At 45.0% G+C, this 25,264-nt stretch overlaps 1 protein-coding gene across 2 annotated transcripts in view; it reads left to right on the plus strand.

The window, feature by feature from the left end:
* The window catches only part of ABCG1 (ATP binding cassette subfamily G member 1), a 113,173-nt gene that overhangs the window by 48,781 nt on the left and 39,128 nt on the right, over nt 1-25,264 (plus strand). For both annotated transcript variants that reach the window (XM_069202602.1, XM_069202603.1), the window contains exons 3-5: nt 11,917-12,034; nt 22,045-22,177; nt 24,451-24,501. In XM_069202602.1, coding sequence (XP_069058703.1) covers nt 11,917-12,034; nt 22,045-22,177; nt 24,451-24,501 — 302 coding nt within the window. The remainder of the gene's footprint in view (nt 1-11,916; nt 12,035-22,044; nt 22,178-24,450; nt 24,502-25,264) is intronic.

Raw genomic sequence — 25,264 nt, forward strand, 5'->3', positions numbered from 1 at the left:
CTTTTACAGGCACCAACTACGACGATGACCTGCTGCGTGGATCACCTCTCCTGCTGAGCTGCGTGGATCCTGCATCATGGGCGGTGGACTGAAGTAGTCCCGACGGTCCTCTCTTCCAACTGTCCAACCTGGGTGAAGCTAAGTCTTTGCTTGCCCACGCAGGACAGTTCCCCCATGCACTACGTCATTTGCAGCTGCCAAGGCTTGTTGGTATCCTTCCTCCAAGATCTTCATGCATCTTGAAGCTCCAGCCCCCAGCACTCCTTCCTGCAATGCACAGCTCCCTCAGTGGTTCTTAGGCGGCATGGGAGCCTTTCTCGTAGTGCTGCGTGGGCCTCTTCTGTGACTTTCCTGTCCTGTTCCTTGTGGGAATCCTGAGGGTGCTGTCTATTCTTCTGTGGGCTTTCTGTGCTGTTTAGGGCCCCCTTTGACTCCCCCTCCTGGGTAGAGTCTACCTGGTCCTTCCTGGTCCCCGGCAGTGCCATTTTCCTCTAACTGTGAGCTTTGCGTGGGCCAAGGCTTGTTGGCAGACTCCGACAACGCAAACGTGACTGCAATCCTCCATCTGGCGTGGGACATCACCTGCACCCTCCAGGACCCCAACTTCGTCTTCTTGAATGCAGTGCTGACTCTTCTTCCTCACCAGTGATTCACTTCTTGCACCTTCATACTGTTGGGTTGGGGCTCCTGCCCTTCCTGGACTCTTCTGTGCTTCTTGGACTTGGTCCCCTCTTTCCACAGGCCCTCTGATCCAGGAATCCACTGTTGGTGTCTTGCAGTCTCTTCTGGGTTTTGCAATATTCTTCTGTTCTTCTCTGTGTGTGTTCTAGGAAACCTACGGTGATTTACTCCTGCTTTCCTGCACTCCTGGTTGCTGGGGTGGGTTGTGGTACATACCTTTGAGCTTTCTTAGTACTCCCAGGTCCCCTCTACACACTACCGAGATGGGGGAGTGACTTTTGCATTTCCACTTTCTTAGTATATTGTTTGTGCTCCCCGCGCCTATTTCTCTCTATTGTGATTCTCACTAATTGCACTGTTTTCTAACTGTTTTTATACCTATTTCTGCATACTAGTGTATATAATGTGTGTATTACTTACCTCGTAAAGGAGTATAGCTTCAATGGTATTTTTGGTATTTGTGTCACCAAAATAAAGTACCTTTATTATTGTAACACTGAGTGTTTTCTTTCATGTGTGTGAGTATTGTGTGACTACAGTGGTATTGCATGAGCTTTGCATGTCTCCTAGATAAGCCTTGGCTGCTCATAGACAGCTACCTCTAGAGAGCCTGGCTTCTAGACACTGACTACACTACACTAATAAGGGATAACTGGACCTGGTATAAGGTACCATAGGTGCCCACCACACACCAGGCCAGCCTCCTACAAATTCCAGTAAGGTAAGGTGTGATCTGGGGTAAGGTTTTGATCTGGCTCTCTTATGTCCAATAAAGAATCATCAGCACAAAGAGATATTAAGAATCAGTGAGCACCTTGTCGTAAGCCCCTATTGGAATATTGCTCCTTTAGAATATAGACCAGAGGTTCAGTTAGAAAGGGCAAATAATAATGGGAACAATGACAACCCTGTCGGGCATCTCAGGTTATCTCAGTGCATGGTAGCATGCATCCATTTACTTGCATATAAGCTCTACCACCCTCACCTCAGCTGCAGAGGGGCACAACCTTAAAGGACCATTCTAGCATGTCACACGATTATTCTGCATCAAATACGACCAACACTGCTCAGAGTTCAGGGTCCAGGTGTAAAGAAGAGCAAAAAAGTCCCTAGGTGCTTGTCACACATTGCCTATACTGGACATAGACCATATAGTTTTTTCAAAGCTCTTAAGAATAGCCTGTTTCCTTGAAGAAGGCAACCAGTAGTGCCTCAGTGGGAAGCATCAGGTTCTGTGGTAATTAGACAAAGGGTGAAAGTCCATTGGTAATATTATTGGGCAATGATCGGATAATCTGCAAGTTAGAGTGTCAGCTGTCCTAACCGAAGTACACACATTGCGCGTAATAGACAGTAATGTTGTTGAGACTGCATCATCCACCAAGGAATAGTATGTGTATTCGCTTCTATTGGGGTCTGTTTAGTGCCACATATCCAGCAGAGGGTATTACTCCATAATGCTGTGTAGAATCTGCAACATTGACAACAACTTCCTTGTTGCGGTGTAAAATATATTTAACATTATTAGAACTGAGAACAGCATTGAAGTCACAGCCTCATAATATGGAGAGCAAATCATTGGCCATACTGGTGGCTGTAACACATTCATAAAAGACTGGTTATCAGTTTTATGGCTGCAAATCTTGATGAGTATTACAAGCTTTTCACATAGTATGTCTTGTATAAGAAGGTATCTACCCTGTGTATGTACCACACTTCAAATATGCCAGAATCATTGCTCTCTTCTTATTAGAATGGACACCCCCAGAGTATATATTAGATGGCGAGAAATATTGGTGTTTCCCACAGCTCCAAACAAATGTCATGTCTGATCTCAGTGTCAAGTGTTTTTTTTAAAGAAATTCTACAGTGATCAAATGCCTATTCAGTTGGGTAATGACTTACCGAGCCTTTCTAGGGTTATTCAGCCCCCTGGTGTTCCTTGAAACCATAATAATTGCCCTGTCTATGTGCTCCTTAGCCATTTAACTAGTAAATGTTTGCATGATGCTCATTAACTGGTGTCTGTAGGAAATCTGCATTTTCTGCTTGGTCAGTGATACTGCTCTTCACTGCCGCAGTGTGTGTGCCTTTCACCTAAGATGACAGTGATGAAACTGCTTTCTTCCAGTTGGCTTATTTAACTTTATTGTAAAGCCTTGGTAGATAGCAGAGAAAGTGCACCAGTGATAGGAAAGTTACATTTTATAGTTAGACTGCAGTGTGTTTTTGCACCACACACAGACATGATAATGTCCATAGCTTCTAGGAACATACCGGGCTCTCGCTGGGCTTCAGTTTCAAAGTACTGCAGTACACCTGGATGGCTGGGGAAAAGTGCCTTTGTCATGTAGGAAAAGCTATTTATATATTTTAGATAAGTCACTGCTGCCTAAAATGTGCCTTATTAGCCCAGAGGGTTGGATGCGTAATCTATAAAAAGTAAGGTGGCACACTAAATACTGGGAATAGTGTGTCAACACAGTATTTAAATAACCAAAACTTGTTTTTACTGTGTAGATTAGGCTAGATTTTCCATGACCAGACTTAGGTGTGATTCAGATCTGTATTTCCCATCTCCCCTGACAAAATGCTTGAATGGTGATTCAAATATATTTTCCACTTAGGGTCAAACTATGGTGCAACAAAAGTTTTGAAAATTGTTGTCAAAATGTAATCCTATAAAAGTGTACATTGTGCTGCCTGAGACTAAACTCCTTCAGAAGTAGTTTTACCTCTCAGCCCACTCCAGAGGCTCAAGACATATTCTGTCTGGAAGTATTGAAAATACTGGCTGTGAGGCCTCTTAACCCATTTTACACTTTCTGTGGATTGCCCTGAACCATGGCATTTTGGTACTCATACCTTCAAATGAGCATCCTCAAACAGCAGACTGCACTCAAAGTGAAAATAGTGTCTTGCTTCACAGTAGCGCACACCATGCTACCAGTCCAGTTACTGCAGCATAAACACTCCTCACCCTCATGCAGACTGCACTGCATCTCAATTACTTGCCTGGACTGTGATCCATAAATGTTGTTAGGACAGGAATGTCTCTTGCATGGAGTACAGTCATGTTCCTTTGACCTGAGTGCCTGACTGGGTGTATCTGGTACCTTGACTTGATTTTTGGCCATGGCGTCACACTAATCTAGAGTGTATGCGGAGGCCTAATCCTGTCCTTGACACAAATAAGTCCTGGACTTGTCCTAAGTCATGGAGGGATGCACCAAGCATGCCCTCGTTGTCTAACAGTGGACTACTATCCTTGACATAGTTATTTTGCCAATTCATAGCATGACAAGACCCTTTATCTGATTACCGGAAGGGAGGCCTACTTGCCAACTCATGTAAAGTTCTGCTTGTGTATGCTTACCTGGTCCATTGTGCTAACATCTGGCATGTGTGTCATTTCTGTTGATGTGTGCAGCCTGAATGGTACATGCATGGTGTGTGTAAGCAATAGTAATAGAGGCCAGTGGGATGCATTTTGGATACCCCTGGCCTGCCTTTCCATATGATACAAGTGAGAATTGTGTTCTGAACCAGTCAAGGTGTATTGCTTGTAGTCCTGAAGCTGGAGCGAGGAGACCTAAACACTGAAGTGAGAGGCCTGGAGAGAGGGCTCCTTCATGATTCAAGTAGCCTTTTTGGTTGCCAAGGAGGAGTTGATTAGTCTTACTGAACACTGCCATTTTGTGGATGGAAGGGGCGAGGGATGGTATTACTGATGTGGTTTTGCGAGGTGAGGGAATCTTTAGGTAAGTCCTGCCCTTTTGTATTTCCCTGATCACTCCTTCAGTTTGTTAACTGTAAACAACAACACTGTAAACAACAACAACCTGAATGTTACAGACAGGTGCAGAAACCTAACACTTCTTTGTGCCTCTTTTGTGAGTGCTCCAGGTCAGAGGCTACTCTGCTGTGAGAAGCATCACTTTATGCAAAGGCTGTGTTTGGAGAACAACCTAGAAAGGATAGCAGAAAGGAGAATAACCCTTAACCAGGTCTATGGTTTCAGTGAATCCACATCTCCTGTTTGCCAATTGTGTGTGAAAGTGGAACATTAGTACCCCACTTGTTGTTCCAGTCTCAAGTACTCTATGCCAAGGAAAGGAGTTCTCCACAGAGTTTTCAGAGAACGTCTGTGCAACTAGGGCTGGTGTCAGCCCTTGCTAGAGGAGCTATATAATTGTCTTGAAGCCTGCCTGCTGGGAGAGGGAAGGAGCCTGACAACCCTCTAGTAGGAAAGACTGTTCAGGTGGGAGTAAGGTGCAGGGCACCCAGAAGAGAGGACTGCATGAGAACAATCTAAAGGATCTGTGTGTAAGAGGGCCCTCAAACTCTCAGTAACTGTTCCAGGTGGGAACCACCATTATGCCACAGTGTGATATCTGAAACCCGATCGATATTGTGATTACTTGTTGCAAGGCCACAACAGCCCAAGCAGTAATCACAAGTGTCTGACCGCAACTGCTGAAGCTTGATCGGCCTGTGTGAGGTCACAATTTCCTAGCTGTGATCCAGTATCAGTCCATTTCCGCTGCAACTACCAAAGTTGTGCCTGCCCTGTGTGGGACTGCATCAACTAAGTTCATGATCAGCCATGTGGGGCTGCATGTGCCAAGTGTTGTCAGGTTGTGTTAGGAGCTTTGTCAACGAGCCCCTTCTCCAGATCTCGGAACACTTACTGCCAGTCTGTTCGTGACTGCACAGCATCAGGACTGCCACTTCCTACCCCCACATGCCAGCCAATCCGGACAGGGGGCACTTCTACGTGCAACTGCAGAGCCCAAGTTGGGAGACGCTTAAGGTCATGCCCAGGGGGCAAAGGCCAGCCTGTGAGGACAGATTCCACTTATGAGTGGTAAGAGACTAAAATAGACTGAGTGAACATACTGTTTGGGGTAATTAACCTGCACTTGAGCCAGATTCATGCTACTCCTTTTACTCCCGGACAACTACGATGCAACCAGCCATGGTTGGCGATATAGCTGGGAGTGAAGGGTGGACAGCAAGGGACTAGGGAGGGCACATCACTGGCCACAAGATTTCCCAGAGACTCTAAACGGTTTTAGTTAATAGTATTAAGTATCATTGTGTAGTAAAGTACTTTCTTGGAAAATAGAGCACTGGGATGTGCTTATTGAATTGTTGATTGATTGTTGAGCTCTGAGCCCGAGCACCCCCACACACCCTCTCTGAGAAGTCTGTGACTGCTCACCATCAGTACGACTGAGAGTCAAGTGCACAAAATGTTGTACCCGGCCCAGTTTGCCGAGCCATAGTAGGACAGACCCCGATAAATCAGAGGCTAATGGCCTCACCTCCCTGTTTAGAGGCCCAGTAGCCCCTGAGGTCTGGGTTTCACATATATTGAATACGTCAGTCTAATCCAGCTTTGGAAAAGTGACTACCCAATACTGAAAACAGTGAGTTCTTTGGCAACCCCCCCCCCACACACACATAAGAATCTATGAAGGTCTTTCTAGATTAGACACAATTCATCTTCACACTAATCTCTCCAAACCATTTCTAAACTAACCACTGAGTCTACTTTACTAATCTGTCTCAGTCAAACACATATGATCGCTTTCCACTTTCATAATAAAAAGCATTTGTAAATGCAATATGTTTTGCCTATGTGATTAAAAATAACGCTTTTTTGTTGCAAGTTTTAGTTTGGTGAGCAGTTGTGCAATATAAGGTACTGAAACTCCATAAAAGTGTTATGACTTGTTTATTGAGAAAGGCAATATATTGTGCAGCAACTGGTGGTAATATAAAGTGGGGAGACTAGGTGAAGGGTGGAGGATTTAACTAAAATGACATGCAGCCCACAACGTTTTCAAAATAAAAATGTTAGAAACATGTTTTAGTACATTTGTGATATAGGGGTGGAAAGGGGTCACAAGCGCAGCGCAAGCGATGTGCAGGCGAAACCTAACAATGACCAGGAAATACAGGATGCAAACTGAATAATAGGCATGTAGGTAAGTACCCAGACCTTGCGAAGACCAAATCAGACTATATGATGGAGGAGGCAGATAGAAATTTAGGTTGCTGGGTTACAAAAAAACACATTTGTGGGAAATTCCATACCTTTTGCTCATATGGTCTTGGTTTGCCTAAGTAATTATGTCAAAGAGAAAACCCAGAGAGTTGTGGCTAAATGGGAGAAATTCGACATTCTGAGTCCAGCTGCATGTCAGGCTTCTGCCCAGAACTTGCAAGCCTTCTAATACATGAAGTTTTTGATTGCATTACTCTCAAGTTTACCAATGATTCAAGGCCAATCTTCGACACTGAAGTTGTGCAAGTTGAGCCAGCAGCAAATGCTGTAGCCTTCAGTGTGCACCAGCACCCTCGCAATGTTCACTGTGCAAAGCCGACAGTGAACATTGCGAGGGTGCTGGCCAGGGGGGTCCCTGCATTGCCCATGCCAAGTGCATGGGCAAAGCAGGGCCACCCGGGGCCCCCTGCACATGTTCTGTGCCAGCTTTTTCGTGGCAGTGGTACCACCATGAAAAGGCTGGAAGAGAATGAGGTTGTAATCCCCAGGGCAGCGCTGTCCTGGCATATTAGGACCACCACCTACCTTCAGACTGACGGGATCTCTGATCCTGGTGGAGCTAGCCGTTCCCTGGCAGCCCGACCGCCAGGGTTGTAATGTGGCACTCCAAACGCCGCATTGGCAGCTGTCCGACCGCCATCTGCGAACCTGGCAGTCTAGTGACCGCCAGACTCGTAATGAGGCCCTACGTCTTTATTGTCGTGCTTATATTGTAAAGCATTACTAAAAATACATTTGATAACTTTCGAAACCCTGTCCCATCTTGAATCGTAAAACGCAACGGGGTAAAACAATTGTCATGAAGAGAATTATAAACATTTCAAACTTGATTAGATGTTTTGTGACAGTTTAGAAACATGCTGTCTGTGTATACCAATGAAAATGACACAGTCAAAGTTAATTGCTTCACTCTCTCACTATCACACATTTAGCACCTTCCAAAGGAAATATATCAACAGGTCACATCGCCGTTAAATGGAAATGCAGGCTAACAGCTTGACAAGGACAGATTAAAAACTGCAAGCATTCTGAAAACTATGTAACCAACTCAACAATTTTCTCTTTATGATCCCTTGTCTAGTTCCATTTTCATAGTTCAGCATAAGTAAACATCGCATTTCCACCCCTTGGGATACTATTATCTTGCCGGTGACACGAGGAGCAATCTCACAGGGAATGTTTCTCTGAGTCTCTATTGCTTTCGATGCATGGTCAAAGCAGATATGTGACTGTAAGAAGCAGCCATCAAACCAATGATACATCACCGGGGACCATTAGCATATCAGCGTCTAAAATGGAGCCAGCCATGCATCAGTTGAAGTGCTGTGGCCAATTTACTTATCCAAGGTTGAGAGGATAAAATTGGATGTTGACCTTTGTCACAGCAACGTCGGGAGTCAACTGAAAGGCCGGAAGTGGTGCTCATCCGCACGTGGACTGGTATCGCCTATTTGTATGTTTGAGGATGTGGCACCAGAAGTTGCGGCCCAGCTGCACGCTGACCAGCATTCTAGGTTGTGTGCTGCTGTCCCAGGTTTACCAACACGAAGGTGACCCGATAGTGGTACCCCAGCCTCACGTGGGCTGGTACGTATGTTTGCGGGTGTGGCATTGGAAGTTGTGGCCCAGCTGAACACTGGCCGTCACTCCAGGCTGTGCGCCGCTTAGACTATAGCAGCATGCTGCAGACCCAGAACTATTGGCTCAGCTGCACGGGCCACGTTTTCAAGGTTTGTCCCACTGTCTGAGCACCGCCACAGGGACATTTGCCTGCATTAAAGGGGTGAGAACAGCTGTCAGATGCAAAACAGCAATGGCATTTGAGAAGTGGGCATGTTCATGGCCTGTTTTAAGAGCCTGACAGCTACACAATAAGTCACAGCAGCAAAATGTACAATGAATGACATAACACTGTGACTTCATTAAAAAAAAAAATATATATATATATATATATATATATATATATAGAAAGCGGATTCTTATGGGCATATAAAAGAGTTCAATGGATAAAAACAGTACTTGGGCCATGGGACGCTGATAACAGAAACATCCGACAGGAACAACAGCAAATAGTATGCTACAGCCAATAGAAATGGAGGAAATCTAAGTGGCAAGCACACCAACCAATGAAAAGTATGGGCGCGGTGTAAGCCCCTATTAAGATTTATATTAAATACTATAGATTTCCCAAGCTGTGCAGGCGAAGCCTACAACTGGCTCCTTGTTTTGACAATATGCTACGATTTCATGGAAGTTACTGCAATATAAAGGAAACAGAATAACATAGCATGGTAAAAACAGTAGAATGCGTAGAGCTCCTGGGTTAAGTTACAGAATTTCGTATTCACGAAACACTCGAGGCCTTTCGAGAAGCACAAATATTTCAAAACTGAAAATCTGTTTCTCGTGAAAGATGATTGGCTTCATTGTTGAATATGTAGGTCAACTCTTTTTGCAGAAGATTAGCCTGTATGGAGAAAAGCTGGAGAACGAGTGCCAATTTGCATCAAATGAATTCAGGCTTTAAGAATAGATGCCGGTCGCTCTTGTGTGAAATTGTATGGAGGTGAATGCAGCAGAGGTAAAAAAGGTATTGTGTTGTACCTCGTAAAAGCCTCGAGCACAACCGTACCCAAAAATGCCTCATATTAGGAATTCTGAAGAGGATACAAGTACACCTTCGAATTAGCTAAATGTTGCAAATAAGGCTTCTGTAACAGCAGAGTTGCAAATTAGAATCCACGAACTGTGTGTATTATTGTAGTATAAAATGGGATTCGTAGGGTGAGGGCGTTGTCATAAAAAATAAAATAAAATAAATCACTGGAATAAAAACACTGGATAGAAAAATAAACGTTATTCTGTATGTCATTGTTTTATTTTCGGTGCTGCTGTATTTTGCATGGAAATGCTAAATAGTATTTGCCGTACCAAGCTGCCCTGTGGGATGGAGAGAGGGGCCACAGTTTCAACTTCTGTGTAACATTAATTACGTTAAGGTGCAAGACTGCCAAAAGCGCACGGTAAGGGCAGGTTTGGGAGACAGAAGAGCATTGACTTTAAAAACAAACTAGGATCCAGGAAGCACTGGAATACCGAATATGATTCAGACATGGTAGCAATGCAAGCTGGAATGTATGTACTACAAAAACGCAAACTAGGATTCAAGCACTACAGTCGCAGGGTCTGGAACCATAAAACTTAAATGTAGTTTTAAGTACTATAGTAATATGGTAATACATCCAGGTACCGTAGTAGTATCGCTTCCTACTCTGATTCCTTTCTTTTAGTTTTATTCTGTCTCCCAAACCTGCCCTTACCGTGCGCTTTTGACAATCCTGCACCCTAACGCAGTTGATTGATTCTATTTGTGAAAGGCATGCAAAGGTCTTTTACTTTATCTTTTTATTTCCTGCGCAGCTTGATCTCGCTGGGCAGAAGTCAAGCGCTTTACATGACATCGTCCCTGTTACTTGGATAATTGTACTTTTTCTCAGTAACATGAATAATTGCACTTTTACCGATAAGTTTTGCTGCAAGCGAACTTCTGTTTCCTTTTCTGTGTCTCCTTCACGCTCATGGCGACCACCCTCTCACATATGTGAAAGTATTTTACTTTTCATTATTAGTTTATGTGGGAAGAAAAGTACGGTTAGGAGTTTACAACGTCAATAGCTCTAACGCGAGCAAACGCGAGACCCGTTGCATTGCAAATGCTTGTTTTTGTTTCTCATCAGGGAAAATAGTTTTGTCATACCAAGATACTTCCCCCCCAATCCACCATCAGTTTTTGTGTGTTCCCTATGTATTCCCATTCTGGAAACGGAAATGCAGTCACTTTTGTCCTTGCCAGGTGCACATCCGCCTGTATCTTAAGGGTGGAAAATTACCTGCAAATGATTGAATAGGATCCACAAAGTTATAGGTTTGTGGTTGCTCCCTTTTGTTTTGAAGATGGACTAAACCAAGCAGGTCCCAAAACAATCCCTTAAACTTTTTTTCTGCAAATGTAGCATTTCCACCAACCTACCAGAATTTTCACATTGTCTAATTCCTTTCCTCATTCCATCTGAATACCCACATGTTCGCTAGAAGGGTCTTCTTTCATTATTGGGGTATCAGAGTGTGTTACTGCTTGATCAGCTTGCTAGATATGTTTTGTGGTCAGGCTAGTAGTGATGGTCACTTTCTTCATTCCAGTAGCACGCATTATGTCTCTGTCACGATAAATCTGCAATCCTTATCCACAGCAGGGCTCATACTCTATGTAACGTTTATGCATTGCCTTTTCTGCAAGCAGCAGTTATCCATGGACAGTAACAAATCGATGGCTCAGTTCGCCTAACATAATTTATCTGCAATCTCCCTTGCTCAAAAGATCACTTGATCAGCATGTGTGCAAAGGATGCAGTTATTTTCAAGCCTCATTTTCACACACAGCCTGATAAACACATCTTTGATCAGAAATGCTTGCAAAATAATTTTGTTTGCGAATATAAAGTAGTGACTGGTTACCATCTCTGGACAATTGCTATGTGTGTTACACTCTATTAACAACCTACGCACAGACTGGAACTTGATTTTTACAAGAAGAATTTGAAACAAAACACCTTTTTGGGGACTCTCTTGTGTGCAGTAAAGCGCCTTTGAACTTTTGGAAACTGCATACAATCTATTAATATATGGAGGTTGTGGGAGTAGCAATTCCATTACAGGACACATGTTATTAAATAACTGGAATTTGTAATAATATCATGGTGCCTTTGCCAGGATAGAGTTGCAGGGTCATAACTTTTATTGATAAGCCTCATGCAGACGTTTTGAGAAGATATTGGTTGACTTTGATGCTGTAAGGACTTCCCCTGGTGTTGTGGTCATCGATATAGATGTTATGGTACCCTGGAGGTCTTGTCACTTAGTGTAATGTTTTCATATATGCACACGAGATATTAATTGACTAGTTTGTATGCTGTTTGATTTAGATCGAAGAAATTATGTTTTTTTTTAAATATTTCCCTTATTAACATAACCTAAGAGGACACCAGTGCTGATGAGGAGAACAACACAAACTTTACAAAAAGACTTTCTAAATGTACATAATAATGAAATAGTACTTTTCCTATAAGCCGGCATTACATTGTCATTTTCTTTGCTTTACACAGGATACAAGACTTTACTGAAAGGCATCTCTGGAAGGTTTGGCAGCAGTGAACTCGTAGCAATCATGGGACCCTCAGGAGCAGGAAAATCCACACTCATGAACATTCTGGCAGGCTACAGGTCAGGACAGCAGATACGGGTGTCTTCATCATTTCCACATTAACTTAAATATATTGTGTTTTGTCATTGCTTGGGTGAGATGTCTGTCAAGGCCTTGGCTTTTTGTTGATAATTACATCAAGAAGTTCTTTCATTAAAATGCAGATGCCACAACAACAGTTTGACTGCTGACTTATCTCTACTGTACTTTCTGTTTGCAGGCCTAAGCCTGATATAAACTAAGTTGCAGTGCCATTCACTCATCATGTCTGCGTGGCATTAGTGTTAGGTTGCTATCATTATAATATGTTGGATTTACATCTATTTTTGCCCACAGTATAAATATGGACAGGAACACAGGCTTTAAAGAACAATAAACGTGCTAACCCTTTTTGAAAAAGTACTTTCTGTGAACTGTTTCGTTGTGTATGTCAGTTCGCCACATACAACCAAATTATCCTTCATCTTCAATCTTCATTTCATCACACTCTTCTTTGACGGTGAATGTAACTCTCCTAATGCAATCTGTTCAGCAGAGGGTCACCTTTAAAATTACCAATATTATGATTGATTATTATCTGATAGGGACTTCTAGCTGCAGATTTTCCTTACCTTTGAATTTCCTGGCATCAGTTTGGAATCCAGAATTTTTTGCTGAGCAGTAACCTGCTTGCGCCACTGGGTGGCGTCGTTTCAATCCGCATGCATCGTTTGGCTTTGCGTGGCATCATCAGAGTAGTTGGAGCCATCTGTGATGTCACGGTCACCTATAAAGGCACCACCCCAGCACGCATACGTCAGTTCTTTTCCTTCTGCTCCGGTTAAGCTCAGGTCCAGGATCGAGCTACCCTCTGACTTTTTTGGCAGGTCTTTTTTTGACCATTTTGTTGAGTCTTTTGAAGTCTGTGCAGGATGACATTGAGGAAGACAGGGTTCAAGCAGTGTGATGCCTGCCAACGCACCATGTCGGTAACGGACCCTAATCAGGTATGTCTGTGGTGCCTCAATAGAGACCACAACTCGAAGTCGTGTTCTGACTGTCGGGCCATGGCCCCGAAAGCTTTGAGAGAGCAGTCTCTGAAGCTCATGGCGGCCCGGCAGTCGACTTCGGTTGGTGTGACTCCTAGGAGGTCATGGTCCCGATCGAATAGGAGGTTGCAGGACCCTTCCAGGAGCCCTAAGTCCTCTTCTTCTCACTTGAGGTCCTCCAGACACTTGGGGAAGAGGCACAAGGAGAAGAAGAAGTCCAAGTGGACTTTGACTTCGCCACAGACGTCGGCTGACGAGGCATCTTGGGAATGTCGACGTTCCAGGCACAGAACCAATGGCAGGGCTGACTTCGAGCCTCCCGCCTTTCCGGGAACCAGAGCGACCCTGCTCAGGTCAAAGAGTTTTACAACGCCATGCACCTTGTATTTGAGTGGGCTTCCCCCGCTGGCGCACCTCGGGCTCTGCGGAATTGGCAGGGGCCCTATCGGGTTCGACGCCAGCGGCTTTGGCCTCAGTGCCGTTGGGGACCCCAGGATACGATAGCAGATCAGGGGCGATGCCAAGTTCACACAGTTGGCCTCCTCCGGCATCACTCCCGACGTTGATGCCCCCCACTCCACCGGTGCCTACCGGTGGAGTGAGCCCCATCCTTATCCCAGATGATCCTGAGCCGGAACAATGTCATACAACACTGATTCAGACTTGGACGGCACCGACAGGGGCCGGATGAGTACCTGAGGCTTTTTTGGAACAGCCAGGTACAGGTGAGGAATGGGAGGGGTCCTATGACTCTTTAGAGTATGGATTGAAGCATATGGACTGGTATGAGGAGCTAGGGGAAACCAGTGGACTTGATACTTCTCCAGATACTGGCATGCTCTCACCTCCTACTGTGGCTATGGAGGAGGGAGCTTCATATGCTATGATGGTTCGTCTTGGACCTAGATTTGCCTAGAGTGCCAGTCATGACTAACCTCCTGTCTGAGGTGCTTCAGCCGGGGGTTTCCACATCGGAGCCAATGATACCCTTCAATGAAGCACTCACTGATGTCCTGCTGGGGACGTGGTCCAAACCCAGCACAGGGGCTCCTGTTAATAGGACTATCTGCCGCCGCCATAGACCAGCTCCAAGCGATCCTAGTTTCCTCACTCAACACCCCACCCCGGAGAGCTTGGTAGTCCAGGCCTCCACTTCCTATGGTGCCTTCCCTTCCGCTCCCCCAGACAGTGATTCCAAGAGGCTGGATCAGCTTGGAAAGCAAATGTTTTCTTCCTCCAGCCTGACAGTGAGGTCCATAAACACCTCGTGCTTATTGGGCCGTTTTTCCCATACTTTAAAGGATGTGGTGGCACACGTGCTGCCCCAGGTCCCGGAGGACGCTCTCACACAAGCTGTAAAGATGGGAGAGATGCAGCCAAGTTTACGATACAGTGTGGTTTGGATACTACCCGACTCCGGGGTAAGAAAATTTAATCGACAGTGGACCTTCGATGCCACACCTGGCTCGGTACATCTGGCTTTTCAGGGGATGTCCAAGCAAACCCTTATGGACATGTTCTTCAATGGCTTGTGCCTATTTGGAGAGAAGGCAGACTCAGCGCTTGAGCGGTTCAAGGGCTCTCAAGCTACGGCCAGATCCTTGGGCCTCTCCGTGCCTGCTCGCCAGCAGTCTACCTTTCAACCCTTTCGAGGCTTCTGAAGGGGTGTGGTACCAGGCCATCCACAAATCAGCCACTGTCCTCTATCATCTCAGTATGCAGTGCGAGGACGAGGTTATGGTACCTTCAGACCCAGAGGGTCTAGCCATCCAGAGGTCGACCACCACCCAGTCCCCTCTTCCACAGCGCCCAAGTCCTCCTAGTATGATTCTGCAAGACCATGCACATCCATTTGGAGGGAGGATTCAATTTCATCTCCCTCACTGGCAGTCCTTAACATCGGACAAATGGGTCTTGCAGATCATACAGAATGGCTATTCCCTCCCCTTCAAGTCTTTCCTCCCTCTATGCCTCCGTTAAAAAAATGGCTGATGGAGGATCATTTAATCTTGTTCCTGGAGGAAGTTACAGCTCTCTTGGACAAGGGAGCCATAGAAAGGGTCCCGATGACAGAAGTAGGCAGTGGTTGTTATTCCTGGTACTTTCTGACTCCAAAAAAGAACAATGGTCTTCACCCTATCTTGGGTTTAAGGGACATCAATCTCTTCCTCAAAAAGGAGAAATTCAAGATGCTCACTCTTGCTCAGGTCTTGTCTGCCCTAGATCAAGAAGACTGGATGGTAGCGTTGGATTTGCAGGATACGTATTTTCACATTCCCATCCTGCCTGCCCACAGGCGCTACTTGTGGTTCAAGGTGGGCCACGAGCACTTTCAGTTTACCGAGCTTCCTTTCGGTCTCACCAGTGCCCCTCAGGTGTTCAGCAAAGTAATGGCGGTGGATGCAGCTCATCTGCGCAGTTTAGAGGTTTCAGTTTTTCCCTACCTCAACGACTGGCTGTTGAAGGCTTCTACACTCCAGGCTCTCTTCAGCCACCTTCAGATGATGACAAACCTCCTACATTCGCTGGGGTCCACTATAAACATGCCAAAGTCACACCTGACTCCCTCTCAGAAGCTCCACTTCATCTGAGCTGTTCTGGACTCAGTGCAGTTTCGGGCTTATCCTCCCGAGCAGCGAGTCCAGGATATTCAGGTTATAATACTGATGTTTCGGCCTCTATCCTGGATTTTTGTGGGACAGACTCTGAGGCTGTTGGGACTCATGGCCTCCTGCATCCTGTTAGTCAAATATGCCAGATGGCATATGAGGGCTCTGAAGTGGGCCCTGAAGTTCCAGTGGGCGCAGCATCAGGGGAATCTTACAGACACAGTTCAGATCTCACAGGGAACTGTAAATGACCTGCAGTGGTGGTTAGTGAACTGCAATTAAGTCAGAGGCAGACTCCTCTCCCTTCCCAAACCAGATATCACAGTAGTGACAGATGCGTCACTTCTGGGATGGGGAGACCATCTGGGAAAGGCATCGATCAGAGGCCTCTGGTCTCTGGCGAAATCAGGACTCCATATTAACTTAATGGAGCTCTGGGTGATCCGACTGGCATTAAAAGCATTTTTTCTTATTGTGAAAGGGAAGATGGTTCAGGTGTTCACGGACAACACCACTGCAATGTGGTACTGCAACAAGCAGGGTGATGTGGGGTCGTAGACCCTTTCTCAAGAGGCTCTGCGTCTCTGGACATGGCTGGAACAGCAGGGCATAACCCTGGTGGTTCAACACCTGGCAGGCTCAGCCGTCAGTGCCTAGTGGATCACAAATGGTATCTCGGAGGTGGCGCAAGAACTCTTTCATCAGTGGGTAGAGCCTTGGCTAGATCTGTTCACCTCCACAGAAAACACGCAATGTCAGCAGTATTGCATGTTGGAGTTTCCAAGGTGGCAATTGCTCAGCGACACTTTTCGTCGTGAGTAGAATTCAGGCCTCTTGTATGCCTTTCCACCCATACCACTTCTGCCCGAGTTCCCAAGGAGATCAAGAACGACCAGTAATCCTAGTGGCTTCGGATTGGGCAAGGAGAGTTTGATATCCTGGGCTACTGAAAATGAGCATCAATCCTCCAATCAGGTTGCCCCTTCGGGAGGATCTTCTGTCTTCTGTCGCAGCAGCAGGGGAAAGTTCTTCACTCAAACCTGTCAACTCTGTGTCTACATGCGTGGAGATTGAGCTGCGACAGTTGATGGCTTTTGACCTTCCTCCCAAAGTCTGTAAAGTTATTTTGGCAGCCAGGCGTCCCTCCACTAAAACGTTATACGTCTGCTGTTGGAAATGCTTTGTATATTATTGTACAGAAAGGTCTATTTCTGCTTCTCTTTCTGATATTCTTTAGTTTATACTATCCCTTGCCCAGCAGAGTTCCACCCTGGGTACTCTCAAGGGCTATCTTTCAGCCTTATCGGCATTTCTTTGGTTGCCTGATCAGCCTCCACTTTTCAAATCTCCCATTGTGCATAGATTCCTCAAAGGGCTTGTACATATTTTTCCTCCTATGCCCTTTGTTATGCCCTGATGGGAAATAAATCAGGTCCTCACATTTATAATATTTGCTCCTTTTGAGCCCTCACACAACTGTCCCCTCCAGCTGCTCACCATCAAAACAGTGTTCTTAGTGGCATTAACATCTGCCAGGAGGGTGAGTGAGATGGAAGATCTTTCATCCAAGCCACCATATCTCACTATGTTCCCAGACAAGGTGGTTATCAGAACTCGTGCCTCTTTCCTCCCCAAGGTGGTGACCCCCCATTCCATCTGGGTCAGAACATCACCCAGTCCCCCTTCTTTGCTCCACCGCATCCCTCTAAGGAAGAGGAGTGACTACACTGGCTGGACCCAAAAAGAGCATTGTCGTTCTACCTTGACCGCACAAAAGAGTTCCGGGTGTATGACCAACAGTTCTCTGCATCAAGATTTGCTACGCATTGGCAAAAAAGCAGCCTTCTGAGTGCTCATTCTACCAGGGGCAAAGCTGCTGCCACTGTGCTAACTCGGGGCATTCCAGTCCTGGATATCTGTCCGACAGCAACTTGGGCATCTTTGCACACGTTTGCAAAACCTTACTGCCTGGACAATCAGGTATGGAGAGATGGACACTTTGCCCGTTCGGTCCTACAGGACTATTTGGTGTAAGTAGAGGTATCCACAGCCCACTGCCTGAAGGTTATGGCTTGGGTATCTATTCAAAGGTAAGGAATCTGCAACTACAAGGCTCTATCAAATGAACAGGATACTTATCTTCGGTAATGCATTGTCTGGTTGAGACTCTATCTAGCTGCAGCTTCCTTACACCCACCCATGCCCCCCCGCTCTGCGTATGTGTGTAGTAGGGTTAGGGTTTATCCGTTTTAGGGCCCTAGTTTCTATCCATGACTGCGCTTCTGGCGTGGAAGTTTGTGGGTAAAAGAACTGACGTGCACGCGCCGGGGTGGTGCCTCTAAAGGCGTCCGTGATGTCACAGACAGCTCCAACGATGTTGATGATGCCACGTGGAGCCGAACAACGCACGTGGATCCGAACGACACCACCCAACGGTGCATGCAGGGTACTGCTCAGCAAAAAATTCTGGATTTCAAGCTGAGGTCAGGAAATTCAAAGGTAAGGAATCTGCAGCTAGATAGTATCTCTACCAGATAATGCGTACCGTAGGTAAGTAACCTGTTTATTAAAGAAACAAAGCTACAGGCACACAAGCCACTCTTAAGAAAAAAAAGAGAGCTTTATTAAACACAGTACATGATTGTACTTATAAAAAGTGCTTCCATTTATAAGCACGAAATCTAGAAAATGATTTAATAGTGCTTAACTTTTAAGTAGACAAAAATGTTATTATGCCCTACAAAATCTCACCTACCATGCCATATTTAATCTATTTTACCTAACCAAACACAACTATTGACTGTATCTTCCATACCTAATCTACGGTACCTACCTTATCATACCTATCAAACCTAACTTACTTCGCTAACTTACCATACCAACCTGTTATATTTAACATAAATACGTAACCTATGTACCGCATCTACCTGCCATACCTACCCTATCATACCTACCATACCTACCTACCATAATCAGCTGACTTCAGCTTACCCACAACCCACTCTGTTATCCCTAACCTACAGACCTATCTTCCTTATCTTCCATATCTACCAATCCCACAAAATCTACCAACTGTACCAACTCACCTACTATACGTACTTACCTATGACACCCACCATACCTGCCTACCATACTTACTATACGTATCCTACATTATCCTACCTAAATACCTACTACAGCTGGTTTACTATACATTTTTTACAAATCATACGTTTAATTCCTTACCTGCCTAACATACTTACTTACTGTTAGAAACCGAGTCAGGTTGCCCTCTGTCCAAGCAAGGACCCTCACTCTAGTCAGGGCAAAGGAGAAACACACCCGGTTCACCCTCGCTTACCACCTTGGTAACTTGGCACGAGCAGAAAGGTTTAACCCAGAGGCAATGTGTAAAGTATTTGTACAATCAAACACATTAACAGAGTGAAAACACCACAAAAGGACTCAACACCATAATAGAAAAATAGGCAATATTTATCTGAGTAAAACAAGACCAAAACGACAAACATCCAACATACACAAGCAAAGTTATGAATCTTTAAATATTAAACGTCCCAACAACCCAACGCTAATGGAGCCGGTCACGGCGTAACACGGACCCCCAGATAAAGTACCTTATGCGAATGAGGTAACAAGCCGGTGCATGGAGTCAGGGATCGAGGTGTCACTGGATCCGTTGCGGCGTTGTTTCCGGTGCTGCAGAGCAGAGGTGTCGGTGCGAGGCGTCAGGTCCTTGCTGCAGAGCTGTGGAGGTGAGGCGGCGTCGGTGTGAAGCATTGGATCCACGCACTTCCGGTAGGGTCTATATTCCGCGACCAGGGCGTGGTGTGGCGAAGTCGGATATCACAGATGTCAGTTACACGGCACTTCAGGACTCACGGAGTCGCGGAATTCAGCAAAGCTCCGGCGGCATCCGGCCTGCAGGGTCGTTGCACTCTAGCAAGGACCGTGGCTTCAGTTGCAGGCAGCATTGCGGAATTCAGCAGCGGCGTCGGTCTGGAGTCGCCCAAAGTTGTTACACTTGGTTCTTCTTGGTTTTTCACCAGCTTCTCCTTTTAAGGGCCCAGGGACTCGATAGGGAACCACTTGGCAGGGCAGGATTCTCAGCAGAGAGTCCAGGTGCTGGTAAAGGAAGTCTTTGATGGCCCTGAATCTTCAGAAGAGGGAACAAGCTCAGTCCAAGCCCTTGGAGAGACTGCTCAAGCAGGAATATACCACAAAGTCCAATCATTTTCCCATTTCTCAGACAGAAGCCGCAATTGGAGGATAGCCCAACACAGCACAGTCACAGGCAGGGGCATCACTTTTCTTTCAGCTCTTTTCCTGGCAGAGGTTCCTATTGAATCCTTGAAGTGGTCTAAAGTCTTGTGTTTGGGGTCCAATACTTATACCCCTTCCTGCCTTTGAAGTTGCCCAACTTCAAAGAAAAGTCTCTGTTGTTTACCTGATTCTACCTTGCCCAGGCCTGGCTCCAGACGCACACCAGGGAGTTGGAGACTGCATTGTGTGAGGGCAAGCACAGCCCTTTCAGGTGGAAGTGATTACTCCTCCTTCCCTTTCAGCTCAGATGGCCCACCAGGATATGCAGGCTACACCCCAGCTCCCTTTGTGTCACTGTCTTGTAGAGATTCACAAACAGTACAACTGTCAGTCTGACCCAGACAAGGAATCTACAAACAGGCATCACAGAATGGTTTAAGCAAGAAAATGCCCACTTTCTAAAAGTGGCATTTTCAAACTAACAATCTAAAAAAACACCTTCACTAAAAATGTATTTCAGTTCAGAGACCCCAAACTCCAAATTTCTATCTGCTCTCTAATGGAAACTGCACTTTAAGGATATTTAAAGACAGACCCCATGTTAATCATTGAGAGAGATAGGCCTTGTAACAGTGAAAACAAATTTGGCATTATTTCACTGTCGCGACATGTAAAACACATCAGTACATGTCCTACCTTTAACATACACTGCACCCTGTCCATGGGGCTACCTAGGGCATACCTTAGGTGTGCCGTACATGTATAAAGAGGGACGGTTTGGGCCTGGCAAGTGGGTACTCCTGCCAAGTCGAATTAGCAGTTTAAAACTACACACACAGACACTACAGTGGCAGGTCTGAGCCATGTTTAGAGGGCTACTCATGTGGGTGGCACAATCAGTGTTGCAGGTCCACTAGTAGCATTTGATTTACCGGCCCTGGGCACCTCTGGTGGACTTTACTGGGGACTTACTAGTAAATCAATTATGTCAATCATGGAAAAGCCGATTACACATACAATTTCACATAGGGAGCACTTGCCCTTTAGCACAGGTCAGCAGTGGTAAAGTGCCCAGAGTAACACAAACAGCAAAAACAGAGTCCAGCACACAGCAACAACCCGGGAAGTAGAGGCAAAACATTAGGGGAGACCACGCCAAGGAAGCCAGGTCTAACACTTACCTACATTACCTACCATAACTTAATTATCTAAAGTATCTAGCCTTCTATTCCTTGCATCCCATACCTACCTACCTACTGTACATATCTAGCATACTTAAAGTACCTACCACACCTAGCCTATCATGCCTGCCATACATACCTACCGTACTCAACCAGCTTTAACTTACCTACAACACCTAGCTTACCAGACCTCCCATACCTACTGTAGCTACTGTAGCATCCCTTACCTACTGGCCTGTCTTCCATAACTACCAAACCACCAAATCTACCAACTGTACAAACTCGCCTACTAGGTGTACTTACCTAAAACACCCACCATATCTGCCTACCATACCTAAAATATTTATCCTACTTTATCCTACCCAAAATACATTTCATAGCAGGGTTACCATTGATTCCATACCAATCATACCTATGAACCATACTAACCTATCATACGTGCGTACCTCCTTACCTGCCTAACATAACTACCATGCTAACTGACCTCACCTGCCATATCTTAACTAGCTAAAGTACCTCACCTTTTATACCTTGCATAACGTACCTACCTACCTATTGTACATCCCTAGCATACCTAACCTACCTATCATATCTAACCTACCATAGCTACCACACTTCGACTACCTCCAGCGAAACAGTGCATATATTTTACACCTACTCTAAGGTGGATATTTTGTGAAAAATGGCATGTTATTCTTATTGGATCTCCAATAAAGCCTTAAATTACTGCAGTCAGCTATGGCAATCACCTATGTTTAACTGAAAGTACCCCTGGTAATGGCCTAAGATACTTCAACCTGCACTGCGAAAGTGGTGATTCCAGTTTCTGAAGTACATGGAAATGTAAATGCAGTTGCTTCTTTAAAAATAATGAGGCTGATTGACTCTGAGAATGGATATTTTTCTGTAAATATCATATTTTATTTTCTCATGTCTGGTTGTTTTATTTCAGAGAGACTGGCATGAAGGGATCTGTCCTCATCAATGGGCAGCCCCGCGATTTGCGATCTTTCCGCAAGGTGTCCTGTTACATCATGCAGGATGACATGTTGCTGCCACACCTTACTGTACAGGAGGCCATGATGGTAAGAAGCCAATCCTAGACTCTACTCCACACACTGGTTTGTGTCTCCGGAGGTATTCTCGTCTGTGGTTGGTTCTAGGACAAGGCAGGAGTAGGCGGACACCTAGGGTGTCAAAGCAGTTAGTTGCTGAATAACAAGAAATGCTAGATCTGGAGTGTAAAACTAGTAGGATGTCTTCTCACCTGGGGCAGTTAATAGACAGTGACTGGCATAGACATTGTGATCAAAGTTATTTTTACGCACCTAGTACACTGTACTTATTTTTAGTATTATCCCCCAGATTGTTTCCCTTCACTTCCCAACAGCATCTCCAGTTGAGGCCTACTCTGCCAAGTTAGGTGGTAGGTTTAGTTCATGACTTTGATATTTCAAGATCAACGGATATTAACCTAATTAGAGCCATTTGCCATTAAAATGCACCATGGGCTTCTACGGCCCTGCCATTTTAAATAGTGAGCATTCCAAGTGCAGCAAGTGAATGCATCTTTATCAATGTATTTAACTTGATCAATGGCTGTGGCCACTCATGATAATGATGTACCCTTTCACAATCCCTGGTGAAGTATTACGGATATAAAGTACCTTCAAAGCATGTCTCGAATAAGTAAAATCAGTTGCTTAGCTGCAGAGCCAATCCTAGTCCTCTGAACCAAGGTCTAGTAAATGTGTGTGCTTCACTGCAGTCACTTTCACAAGCTTATAAACAGCGACTGCTACAAGACTGCTGGAAGAATTTGCTCGAAACTGGAACGCTCTGATCATATCTCACTAGAAATAGCTTTGCATTGCCTTCCAACAGCTGAGGGTGTAGAATTCACTTCTTTGTGTCTCATTCACAAATTGATCTAAGAAATCAGACTGTCTGTGCTGGCCAGTTAAATCAATAATTAATAACCATTGTGTAAGCTACACTGTAGCCCACCCTCTCCTTGAAATAAATATGGATGGAAGGGTGAGCCTTTTCTGTGGTAGCAACTAAGATCTCGAAGACAGTGCTGTGGGAAATCTGGAACTAGCCAAGCATGCCAACTCCATACACTTGTGATGGCTTCCTTTATTACCAAGATGCCCAAGGAGGTGAGTATTGCATTTTAGTGGGTGTTTGCAGCAAACTAGTGAAGCATTGACAAGGTGAGAACTTTTCTGGGTTCACAGCATTTGTCAAGTTTATTAGCTCGTTGTCAGGGCATTGATGGACCTTTAGAGTTATGCAGAATTCAGGAGCATCACCCACTCTAGGGTGATAACAGGTTCTCAGGCTGGTTCCTACAGAATCAACACTACTCTTATTATTTCAACTTTAGCTGAACACTCAACATCACCCAAGTGGTTGAGCCACAGCAAGAATCCCTCTGTCCACAGATTAGGGTTTAGCATACCAGTTCCAAACCCTGTGAAGATAAAATGTTGTGTTTGTTCCTGCCTGATCCGTAATTATTTGTGCTCATGTGTGCCTTAGGTCTGTCTCCATTTCTTTTTCTATTTAGTTGTGCCATGGCCAGTAAAGGTTTGCACAGTTGTGATGTATCCCTTGACAAGTTTACAGAGTGACATAGTGCAGTGTGGGCTTGCTTAAGGCTGAGCCCTTTGCTATATTACATTCTTGCAAAGGTGGTTCCTCTATATGAGAGGAGGAGCATCACCCCGCCCTACACACTGCTGCAAACAGAGTGAAAATAATATCGTAATACCCTGATTTTATTACCATTTTATTTTGTACTCTCTGACAAACGAAGTGTGGGGGCGGGGAATTGTGTCATTGCTGCAGATTGGCAGCAATGAAGAGTGTCCCCTTTGTTTGAAATGCACATGTAGGTTTGCCCGGATATCTTGCTATGGCCAAACCAACACGCACAATTCAAACCTTTCAACCAAGCTGCCTATGACCCCTGGGTTAGAGAGCAGACTCAGGGCTCCAGTGCCTTTAGGAGCGCTGGGCCAGCCTGCTCCAGCCAATCCAGATGCTTCAGGCATGCTGCTTAACAGCATGAGAGCAGCGTCTGGATTGGAAAAGGTAGTTGGCTTTATGATGCCACCTCGCGCTTGGAGGAGTCCGGAGCCCGGTACTGAAGAACATCGAGGACGTGCTGCAGTAGAAGGTAAGTAAAAATGTATTTTTCTCTTTTTTCATTGTTCATTGTAATGTGTTTTGTGTAATGTATGTATGTAGCACCCCACTGGTTTTTAAAACCACCAACCGCCACTGCATTCTTGCAAGTCTTCCCTACATTGTTCCACAATCCATCACGCTGATCTTGGTGATCTTGTTCCAGGTGTCAGCTAACCTGAAACTTCAAGAGAAGACTGAAGGCAAGAAGGAGATGGTATGTATCCGTTACCCATGAGCAACTGTTTACCCCAGAGGCAATAATGCACAAAGAGCAGCGGTTGTGCAAACAGCCCTGTCTATCACAGGCTCAAGGTTCCTTCTGTTATAACGAATGCCTTGCTGCTATTCCAGTGACTGCACATGCCATAGGGGTCATCCTCTCATTCAAACAGCTTCACAAACCAAATGTCTGGATACAAGCAGTCTGATATGTACGTTTTAGATTACTTTTTCTTGTTCTTGTAAATGACACTGGACAGATTCTTCATCTTTGTGATGCGGCTACTTGCATAGCATTGCAGGTAAAGTAGAACACATTGCAAAGTATAACATGGTGGAGCACAGAAATAAATAGAAGAGTATAATTTTACATAGCATTACATGCCTTTGCATATTATTATAGGATCAAGTAGCATTACATAACATATTATGGCATGACATATCATAGCAAACATTGAGTAACATAATAATTAGAAAACCTAGTATTGCAACTAAAGCATAGCATGATAGCAAAGCATTGCTTAGTAAAGCATATCAGCAGAGCAGCACAGCACATAATATTCCAGCCAAAATCAATGCATAAAATAGCAAGCTACAGTGTAGAAAACCATATGATAGCACAACAGTGCATATTAGTAAATATCATAGAAAATATCATAGAAAGCAAAATTGTCCTTCTTTCTCTGTCAGAAAACTGATGATTGTGCAGTGTTTGACACAATTATAAACATTAGGATGCTTCATATTTCCATAAGAGA

The sequence above is a fragment of the Pleurodeles waltl genome, chromosome 8 (assembly GCF_031143425.1).
Source record: "Pleurodeles waltl isolate 20211129_DDA chromosome 8, aPleWal1.hap1.20221129, whole genome shotgun sequence".
NCBI lineage: Eukaryota > Metazoa > Chordata > Amphibia > Caudata > Salamandridae > Pleurodeles > Pleurodeles waltl.